The sequence below is a fragment of the Chiloscyllium plagiosum genome, unplaced genomic scaffold, assembly GCF_037043375.1.
Source record: "Chiloscyllium plagiosum isolate Xiang-an unplaced genomic scaffold, Cpla_swu_hap1 HiC_scaffold_2, whole genome shotgun sequence".
In the NCBI taxonomy this organism is placed as follows: domain Eukaryota; kingdom Metazoa; phylum Chordata; class Chondrichthyes; order Orectolobiformes; family Hemiscylliidae; genus Chiloscyllium; species Chiloscyllium plagiosum.
The window spans coordinates 150,400,171-150,411,423 of NW_028270140.1; the positions used below are offsets into that span (position 1 = coordinate 150,400,171).

General features: G+C 45.3%; 1 protein-coding gene across 4 annotated transcripts in view; it reads right to left on the reverse strand.

The window, feature by feature from the left end:
* Nucleotides 1-242: 242 nt before the first annotated feature.
* The window catches only part of LOC122556992 (CD276 antigen homolog), a 75,634-nt gene continuing 64,623 nt past the window's right edge, over nt 243-11,253 (reverse strand). For 2 of the 4 annotated variants that reach the window (XM_087974651.1, XM_087974659.1), the window contains exons 3-6: nt 10,802-11,200; nt 8,413-8,781; nt 6,915-7,298; nt 244-3,341 (exon numbers count right to left, since the gene is read on the reverse strand). In XM_087974651.1, coding sequence (XP_087830777.1) covers nt 3,337-3,341; nt 6,915-7,298; nt 8,413-8,781; nt 10,802-11,200 — 1,157 coding nt within the window. In that variant the 3' untranslated portion in view covers nt 244-3,336. Of the gene's footprint in view, nt 3,342-6,914; nt 7,299-8,412; nt 8,782-10,801; nt 11,201-11,253 lie in introns of all 4 variants that reach the window. The other 2 variants (XM_043704226.2, XM_043704229.2) reach the window with 2 other exon arrangements.

The following is an 11,253-nucleotide window of genomic DNA, read 5'->3' on the forward strand; positions in this document are numbered from 1 at the left end:
CTTTGTATAGGTTTGATTTAAAATACTTTCTGGTACTTCTCTGCTATAGTCTTTTTCTAAAAACCAATGAATAGATAAACCATAAAAAGTAAATGTTTAACCATTTACCGATAAATAGAAAATCCTTACCTTAACAAACCAGAGACCTATTTTTGGTTGGGGGGGGGATGTGTGAGGGGGGGGGGTTGGGAGACACAACACGTGTAGTGTCTCGGGTTCAGCCACTGCCTAGATATACTACCGGCAGTCCCCTGGTCGTCGCTCCCGCTTTTCCTACTTATTAACTAGGTTAGAGGAGGAGGGCAGGTGGGAGACACTACAGTAGTAGAGTCTCGGTTTAGCCACCTTGCTGATATATATGGTCACTGCTTTCCTTCCTGACTGCCCCTCCGGTCCACGTCATTTCCTCCGCTGCTCTCGCTCCTTCTCCGCTGCTGCTCGCACTTAAATAGTTTGATTTGAATTGATTTATTGTTGTCACATGTACTTACATACAGTGAAAAGTTTTGTTTTGCGAGTAGTACAGGCAGATCATAGCAAACAAGGACCTATAGATCATAGAGTGCTTAGGCAGAGCGAGGCATGCTAGGTTATGGCTGCACAGAAGGTGCATAAAGCAAGATCAACGTTAGATTTGAAATTAGAGAGATCCATCAGCAGTCTAATAACAGAGGGGAAGAAGTTGGTGGTGCATGTATTGAAACTTCTGTACCTTCTACTTGATGGAAGAGGCTGGAAGAGGGTGTTACTGGGATGAGAGGGGTTTTGATGATGTTGGCAGCCTTTCCCTGGCATCGAGAAGTGTAGATGGAGTCCGTGGATGGGAGGTTGGCTTCCAACTTGGTCTGGGCTGTGCACACAACCTTCGATTGTGTCAGATGGTCCTGGGCAGAGCAGTTGCTGTACCAGGCTGTTATGCACTTGGACAGTATGCTTTCAATGGTGCATCTGTAGGAGTTGGTGAGGGTCCTTATGGACATGCCAAATTTCCTGAGCTTCCTGAGGAAGAGGAGGCATTCTTGTGCCTTTCTGACTGTCGCATCTATATGGGAGGACCAGGACAGATTGTTGGTTATCATCACTCCTCGGAACTTGACGTTCTTGACTCTCTGCACCTCAGCTCCATTGATGTAGATCAGGGTGCATCCTCCTCCTTTCTTCCTGAACTCAATGATTAGTTCTTTGGTTTTGCTGACATTGAGAGAGAGGTTGTTTTCATTGCACCATAACACCAGGCACTCTATCCCCTTCCTCTATTCTGACTCGTCATTGTTTGATATCAGTTCTATAATGGTGGTGCCATCAGCAAACTTGTAGATGGTGTTAATTGGGAGTTTGGAAACACAGTCATGGGTATACAGGGAGTAGAGTAGGGGGCTGAGGACACCTCATTGAGGGGCTCCAGAGTTATTGTGGAGGAGGTGCTGTTGTCTATCTTCACTGATTGCGGTCTGTGGGTCAGGAAGCTGAGGATCCAGTTGTAGAGGATGGAGCCGAAACCTAGGTTTTGCAAATGAGAATGGAAAAGAAATCCCATTCTGTCTCATAGCTCCTTTAAGTTCCACAGCAGCAGGGAGACAATTTTCAAATTTGCCAAAGTAGAGTCATTTTCGATTGAAGACATTAACTCTGACTCTGCCTCTCCATCAGACCTGCTGAGTTTCACCAACAATTTCTATTCTTATTTTAGATTTCCAGCTTCTGCATTATTTTATTTCTAAGTTTGCATACACCCTGGTTCAACCTTAGAAGGTGGGGTGGTCATGTGCAGCACAGAAATAAAGTAATGGCCTTAGTCTCCTTGCAGGGAGTATAGCACATAAATAGAGAATCAACCATGATCATATTAAAGGGTGGAACAGCTCTAGTCGTCCAGTTATAGGAAGGATTTTCTTAAGCTAGAGAGGGTTCAGAAGAGATTTACCAGAATGTTGCTGGATATGGAGGGGGTCTGAGTTCTAAAGAAAGACTGGATAGGCTGGGCTTTTCACTGGACTGCAGGAGGTCAAAGGGCAACCCAACAGAGGTTTATAAAATCATAAGATGTATAGATAGACTTAATAATAGGTGTCTTTTCCCTAGGATGGGGAATTTCAAGACTAGGGTCCATATTTTTAAGTTAAAAGGAGTAAGATTTAAAAAAAAGATATGAGGGGCATTTTTTTTTACACAGAATGCTTCGTGTGTGAAATGAACTTCCTGAGGAAGTGGTAGATGCAGGTACAGTTACAATGTTAAAAAGATATTTGGATAAGTTCATGAATTAGAAATATTTGGAGGGATATGGGCCAAGCGCAGGCAGTGAGACTAGTTTAGTTTGGGATGATGGTCAGCATGGATTGGATGGACCAAAGGGTCGTTTCCATGCTGTCTGACTCTATGACTCTGTAACAGGTTTGAAGGGTCGAAATGTTTCTTCTTGTGGTTTCTATGTTTCTGACATTTATCCGGCAGATATCACCACCTATCCAAAGCTGACGGGCAGACAATCTGTTGATTGTGCCAGGGTACAGAGGCAGAGATGCAGTGTTGCCAAGTGCCTACATGTGAAAGCTGACTCCCCAAGTCAGTAGTGTTGGTGGCCAATGAACAACTGGTAAATAAAAGGTGGTTGGGGCCAAGAGGGTTTCCATGGGGGACCCCAGAAATAATGGTGTGGATCTGGAAAAGAAACCACTGTTGGAGATGCCAACATCACAAGCAGAATTGCTGAACCATGCATGGAAGCTGGAAACCAGTGGGAAATGTCAGAGACAGATAGATTCAACACAGCAGCAGAGGTCTGGAATATAGATCAGGAAACACCTGGATAACTTGAAGAGAAGGAAATACAGAGAAATTCCAATACAAACGAAAACAATTTGCAGGATAGAGCACGATTTCCTAACATTCTCTGCAGTCAATCATGGACTTTGGAAGTTTCGTCACAATTGAAAGGAACGAAACACTGCAATCATTTTCAGCACAGCAAGATCCCACAACCACAGGGCTATTTTATTTTCATGACACTAGCTGAGAGATAAATTTTAGTCAGGATCCCAGGGTGATTTTCATCGAAATAGTGAATTTGTGGCCTTTCACTCCCACCAAAGAAGTCAGGTAGGACCCCATCTTAACATCTTAACACCATCTTAAGATGGTGCCTCTCAATGGTGCAGAACTCCCTCAGGACCACTCATCGACCACAGAGCGAAAAAGTAAAAGCAGGGAAAAGGGGTAGACAAACTTCTACCCTGGATGGCTGATTGTGAGTCATATTCAGTATAAGATCCCGGTATGATGAGGCAGGGGAATAAGAAAGGGTCATGGGTGTCTCTCATTCCATTTGACGGTCAATTAATCTGTGGGAAGAAAGAGAAATGCAATGTTCAAGTGTTGTTCATCCATTAGCCATTCAGTATTTTAAATTTGCTGTATATGAATGATCTGAGAAGCAGGAAAATGGACATTTCAGGCAAAAGCCCTTCATCAGGGCTTTTCCAGCACCACACCCTCGACTCTAATCTCCACCATCTGCAGTCCTCACTTTCACCATGTATGAGGGATAGCCAGAGCATCAGATAAGATTGGAATAAAACTATGAATCATAAGGCCAGAGATCCAACCTTAAAGTTGAGAAACATGCTTAAGTGTTTTGAAGGACATTGAAATCTGTAGAGATGTTATACTGTTCATGCACATAGTCTACTGGGTGTGATGGAAGACCCCATTTGTCCAGATGAGTGCAGCTCCAGTAACATTCACTTGGGGAAGTGCTGGTGATGTTACTGGAAAAGGAAGCAGTCCAGGAGAATGTACTGGGAACATGGGTTCAAATCCTATCAGGGCAGCCACTGGAATATTAATTCTCATTATGATTGTCACTGATTTCCTGTAAAAGTCCATCTGGTTCGTTAACATCTCTTTTACGGGATGGTCTGTCATTTTTACCTAGTTCTGTCCATATTTGACTGGTTGACATTAAATTCCATGGGTTGGACTTGAACCCATGCACTAACCTGGGACCTCAATGACATTACCACTGCGCCATCATCTGCTGGGATGTAGGTACTACTGATGAGGTGATGGTGGTGAGTCACCGTTTGAATATCCCTCCCATCCTCCTGGTGCAACAAATAGTCTTTAGTTTGGGGAGAGCCAGTGAAATTGTGCTATCATCACTGGGCCAGAAATCTAGAGATTCCAGATAGTGTCCTGGGTATCCAGGTTCGAATTCCACCAGGGCAGATGGGTTAGAGTTAATTAAAACTACTAATTAGAAATGCAATGATGGTCGTGAAATCATTGCTAATTGGCAGGAAAACCCCATCTGGGTCCCTAATGTCCCTTCAGGAAGGAAATCTGCCATCCTTACCTGGTCTGGCCTACATGTGACTCCAGACCCATAGCTATGTGGTTAATTCTGATCTGCCCTCTACAATGGCTACGTGAGCCATTCAGTTGTATCAACCATGATAAAGGATCAAAGGAATGAAAACGAATGGACTCACTGCATTGGCTAAGGTGCCAGTACCAACAATGGCAAAACAGCAATATATTATTGTTCCTTCGGTGTTGCTGGGTCAAAATCCTGGAATTCCATCCCTAAGGGTATTGTGGGTCAACCCACCACACGTGGAGTGCAGCGGTTCAAGAAGGCAACTCACCACCACCTTCTCAAGGGGCAACAAGGGAAAGGCAATAACGACTTTTTCTATTCTTTCAGAGAGCAGCTAGCAGTAGCCATGTAGGCCAGACAGGGAAACAACAGAGGATTAGGAGAAAGTAAGCACTCTGTCAGAGTCGAGACTGTGGTGCTGGAAAAACACAGCAGGTCAGGCAGCATCTGAGGAGCAGGAGAATCAATGTTTTGGGCATAAGCCCTTCATCAGGAAAGGACTTCATGATGAAGGGCTTATGCCCGAAACATTGATTCTCCTGCTCCTTGGATGCTGCCTGATCTGCCGTGTTTTACCAGCACCACACTGTCAACAATGACAGAGGATTCCCTTTCCCAAACATCATGATTTGATCTGTTTTTACAACAATCCAATAGCTTCACAGTCAGTGATAAGATATGTATCGTATTCCAGACTTATCACACCTGAAATGTCACAGCTGCTGTAGTGGGATGTTGACCTCAGAATGGTCCAGGTTACTAGGCTCAGTAACAGAACTATTATTCCACAATTTCTTTATCAGGCTTGGCTAAAGTAGGTTTATATTTTTATTATCTGCAAAGAGTGTAATTGAGTTAATATTTTCAGCTCTTCTCCCAGAGGGTTGTGAATCTGTGGAATTCCTTACTGCAGAGGCTAGGTCCATAAGACCATATGACATAGGAGCAGAAATTAGGCCATTCAGCCCATTGAGACTGTTCTGCCATTCCATCATGGCTCATAGGTTTTTCAACCCCATTCTCCCACTTTCTCCCCGTAACCTTTGATCCCCTTTGCAATCAAAAACTTCTCAATCTATGTTTTAAATATGCTCAATGATCGGCCTCCACGACCTTCTGTGGTAATGAATTCCAAAGATTCACCACTCTCTGGCTAAAGAAGTGTCTCCCTGGGATATCTGGTCAGCATGGACGGGTTGGACCGAAGGGTCTGCTTTCATGCTGTACATCTCTATTACTCTATAATCGCCATTCCAAAGGGTCTTTCCTTTACTCTAAGCTATGCCCTAGTCTCTCCTACCAATGGAAACGTCTTCCTAACATCCACTCTGTCCAGGTCGTTCAGTATTCTGCTTGTTTCAATTAGATCCCCCCCCATCCTTCTAAACTCCATTGAGTATAGTCCTAGAGTCCTCAAACATTCCTCACATGTTCAGCCTTTTATACCTAAGATCATTCTCATGAACTCCTCTGGAACCACTCCTCTCTCTGAGGTGTGAGGCTGAAACATTGCTCACAATACTCTAAATGTGGTCTGACCAGAGTCTTATGGAGCCTCAGAAGTAGATCATGCTTTTATATTCTAGTGCTCTCGAGATGAATGACAACATTGTAATTGCCTTCCTAACTACTGACTCAACCTGCAAGTTTACCTTAAGAGAAACCTGGAGTAGGACTCCCAAGTCTCTTTGCACTTCAGATTTCTGAATTTTCTCCCCATTTAGAAAAATGGTCCATGCCTCTATTTTGCCTACCAAAGTGCATGGCATCACACTTTCCCACATTGTACTCCATCTGCCACTCCTTTGCCCACTTTTGTTGAGTATAAAATCATGAGGGGCATAGATAGGATAAATAGACAAAGTCTCTTCCCTGGGGTGGGGGAGTCCAGGGCATAGGTTTAGGGCGAGAGGGGAAAGATATAAAAGAGACCTAAGGGGCAACGTTTTCACACAGAGGGTGGTACATGTATGGAATGAGCTGCCAGAGGAAGTGATGGAGGCTGGTACAATTACAACATTTAAAAGGCATCTGGATGGGTATATGAATAGGAAGGGTTTGGAGGGTCATGGGCCGGGTGCTGGCAGGTGGGACTAGATTGGTCGGCATGGACAAGTTGGACCGGAGGGTCTGTTTCGGTGCTGTACGTCTCTATGACTCTATATTCAGAGCAGAGGCAGACAGATCTTTAATCACTCAGGGAATCAAGGGTTATAGGGATAAGGAAAGGGAAGTTGAGGATGATCAGATCAGCCACAATTTCATTGAATGACAGAGCATGTGATGGTTGAACGGCCGACCTCTTTTCCTACATCTTGTGGTCTTATGGGGCCCAACATGAGTCAAAATGTTAACTGTTTCTCTCTCTGCCAGACCTGCTGAGTTTCTCCAGCAATTCTGTTTTTATTTCAGATCTCCAGAGTTGGCAGCTTTTTGCTTATCTAATTATTTTCGGTCACATTTAGGAGGTAGCTATCTCACTTTCTTTCTCATTCCTGCTTTAAATCACCAAACAGATAAAGACAAGTGAACGAACCTTTTATCTTCATGAAGAGAATGATCCCCGTCACCAGAAGGAGGAGAAATTTGATTAAAGGAATCAGGCACAGCATTCCCACGATGAAATTGGAGTAGTTGTCACCAGTGGAGGGGTAGTCAATCTGACGAGTGTCCCTCCCATGTTTGTTTTCAGCCACACAGCTGTACGTCCCTCTCAGTGCCGGGTTACGGAACTTTCCCAGGGTCTGATGTCTCCCTGGCACTCGGCTGACTATTGTGTCCCTGCTGTCCCCAGGCACGAGGCTGCCTTCAGGGTCTACCCATGTGATGTTGGCAAGTGGCTCTCCTTCCACCTGGCACACGATGGTGTTTCCAATTCCGTTCTCTCTCACAGATGACAGCTTCAGGATTGTGGCTGGAGCTTCGCGAGGGAAAGAGAGAGAGAAACACATGTAAGTTTATCTCATTTATCCATGATATTTGGGTGCCACAGGCTGGGCCACATTTATTGGTCTGTCCCTATTTGCCCCTTGAGAAGGTGGTGGTGAGCTGCCTTCTTGAACCGCTGCCATCCATTTACAACAGATTGCCCACAATGCCCTGAGGGAGGGAATTCCAGGATTTCGACCCAGCGACACTCTAGGAATGGTGATATATTTCCAAATCAGGTTGGTGAGCGGCTTGGAGGGGATGGTGTTCCCATGTATCTGCTGCCCTTGTCCTTCCAGATGATGAAGGTCGTAAGTGTGGAAGTTTCTTTTCTAAGGTGCCTTGCTGAATTTCTGCAGTGTATCTTGTAGATAATGCACACTGCTGTTTCTGTGCGTCAGTAGTGGAGGGAGTGGGTGTGGTGTCAATCAAGTGAACTGCACTGTTCTGGATGGTGTTAATCTTCTTGAGTATTGTTGGAGCTGCCCCCATCCAGGCAAGTGGGGAGTATTCCAACACACTCCTGACTTGTACCTTGTAGATAATGGACAGGCTTTGGGGAGTCAGGAGGTGAGTTATTCACTGCAGTATTCCCAGCTTCTGATCTGCTCTTGTAGCCACTGTAGTGGTTAATCCAGTTGTGGCCAAAGTTAAACCCCAGGATGATGTTAGTGTGGGATTCAGTGACAGTAATACCATTGAATGGCAAGGGGTGATATTAGATGTTGGCAGTCTGGCACCTGCGTGGTGTGAATGTTTCTTGCCTCTTGACAGCCTAAGCCTGGATATTGAGCAGATCTGATTGCATTTGGGCATAGACTGCTTCAGTATCTGAGGAGTTGCAAATGGTGTTGAACATTACACAATCATCGGCGAACATCCCCCCACTTCTGACCTTATGATGGAGGGAAGGCCATTGATGAAGCAGCTGAAGATGGTTGGGCCTGGGACACACAGTGGGAGGCTACTCCAGCAAATGGATTGTAATGTTTCAACAAGGCAGCTCCTACCACCTTCTCAATATGTGGGCAAATGGAGCTAATCAACAAGCTAATGGTGAATGGTGGAGGTAATTGAAAATGATGTTATTACAGATGTTTCCTTACCGAATGCCTGGAGTCTCAACACATCCTGAGTCACATTTTCCTGATTCTCAATCCTGATGTGGACACGACAGAAATAATCACTGGAATCGTTCAGCCGCAGGTCTCTTATCCTGATGGAGGCGTCTCCTTGGGTTAGGTCTCCAATCAGTTCATATTGCTGTCCTTCATTTACAGTGACCGAGTCAGTGTAATGAGAACTAGCATTGAGGGAACGAGTCTGATTCAAGACAGTGGACTCCTCATGTGGATTGTCCTTCATCCAGAGGACAGTGACGGACTGGGACAGCCACTCGGGGGGGTTAAAGGCACAGGGCAGCGTAGCAGAACCTCCCTTCTTCCCAGTCACTGGCACCGAATCATTTTTCACAGCTGAGACAGAGAAGGATTTCACAGAATGTCACATGGAGCAGGAAGACGATTTGCAATGTGCTTGTGTTTGTGGAATATTCATGAAAACAGAAAGTGAGCGCACCTTCACAAAAATTAAAGAAAAGCCTGCAGGTGCTTTTGCTGCAACTTCCACATTCCACAAGTCGGCCAAAAATATTGTGATTCCAACAAAGTATCTGTTGCAATGGGGGAAACCGGAGCCGATTGCTGCGCAGCAGCCTCTGCAAGCAATGTCGTGATGCCCCAGTAATCTGGGGACATGTGTTTGTCAGGACACTTGAGAAATTGGGGCAGCACATGGGTCAGTGGTTAGCACTGCTGCCCCACAGCACTAAGGACCCAGGCTTGATTCCAGCCTTGGGTGACTCTTTGTGTGGACTTTCCATTTTCTCCCTGTGTCTTTTGGGTTTCCTCTCACAGGTCAAAGATGTGCAGGTTAGGGTGGGTTGGCCATGCTAAATTGCCCATAGTGTATGGGGATGTGCAGGCTAGGTGGGTTAGCTGTGGGAAATGCAGGGTTGCAGGGATAAGGTTGGTCTGGGTGGAATGCTCTTCAGAGTGTTGGTGTGGACTTGATGGGCTGAATGGCCTGCTTCCGTACTGTAGAGATTCTATAAGTTATAATTGCTTCTTCTCATATCATCTCCATGAGAACTTTTTCACCCTGTTTACTGAGCGGATGTGAGCTCAGTCATATTCGTACAGGAAAGATGGCTGTTCCAACAGTGCAGCACTCCTTCAGAACAACACTGGGCGGGTCAACCTGGGCTATGGTCACAGTTGCTGGAATCCAACTTGAACCCACAAATTTTGAACTCAGAGAGGGGAGGGTGCTAAGCTCCAGCTGACATCGACAAGGTGCAGAGGAGGTTTAATTGGATGGTGTTTTTTAAAATTTGGGAAGAGCTTGGTGGTTTGGAGTTACAACACGATGAGGCCATTCTGCCCTTTGAATCTGCTCCAGCACTGTTTGGATAGCCAGCTTTCCCGTGCGCACATAACTGAGCTCATGTCTGCTCAGTATGGTGCAGAATTCTCACCTTCCCATACTATTCTCAGAGTTTTTGTTTCCCTTAAAGCACAAAGATCCAAATATATTTTGGACTTGAATCATACAATCTCTGAACATCCGCAGCTCTCTGAGTCAGAGAATCCTGACAATTCCTCATCCTCCAAGTGAAGACATTTCTCCTCACCTCAGTCTGTGGATCCAATCCATCATGCTAGGACTGCGACTCCTCGTTCTGAACAGTCCAGTCAGAATGTCTGCAACAGCTTCTTTATTAACCCCTCAGCCAAAGCGTCACTAAAGTTTATACTTTGCAAGGTGATCACCTCTCATTCTTCAAAATGGTATTGGCTCATTCTACTCAATCCTACAAATCTCAATGTTCAAGTGAGAGAGTCTTCAGTTACACATTCTATCTACACAGGATTACCAAGTTGAATGAATCATAGAATCTCTAGAGTGTGGAAGCAGGCCATTCGGCCCATCAAGTGACTCACCGACCCTTCGAAGAGCATCCCACCCAGGCAAACCCTATCCCTGTAACCTTGCCATTCCCATGGTTAACCCACCAAGCCTGCACATACCTGGACACTACAGGCAATTTTCCATGGCAAAGCCACCTAACCTGCACACCTTTGGACTGTGGGAGGAAACCGGAGCACCCGGAGGAAACCCACGCAGACACCGGAGAGTGTGCAAACTCCACACAGACAGTCGCCTGAGGGTGGGGTCGAACCCTCATCCCTGGCACTGCCACTGTGCCACTTCAAAAGCATGTTTCAAGACAGGCCAGCTCTCAAACTGGGGTTCAGGAGTTCGATTTACTCCTGAAAAAGAAGATGTTATAGGACTATGGAGTGAGGGGAAAGGGAATGGGAGGGTTGGGTAGCTAGCATGAATGTGAAGGGGTGAATGGCCCCCATCCGTATTGCATGACTCTCCGACCCAATCATTGACAATTTGATTCAAAAACATTGAACAAAGCCTTACCTGGTATCACAATAATTGTTTGACCTGAGCTCTGTGATGTTACTTTGGGATAGTGACTCAGATTCACAAGGCAAAGATACTGCTGATAGTTATCATGTAGAGACAGCTGTTTGATGATTATGGAAGCATCATTCTCCCTTGGATTTCCCAGTGCTTGGTAACGCTCATTAATATTCTGGTGGATCATATTCTCAAACACCACGCTCTGCGAGTTCAGCGTTGGATAGTTTGTGTAACTGTAAAGCACCAGATTAGTCCACATCTTCTTCCATGTAACAGTAATGTTTCCTTGATATCCTGGGTGAGGATGAGTGAACTTACAGATCAGAAGAGTGATCTTCCCTTCCCTACCTGTCACCCTGTCCGGTGTCTCCATTGTCCAGCCATTCTGACTGAAACCTGTGGAGAATGACAATATATCACAACAGATGGTAGTGCAGAACTGGAGTACT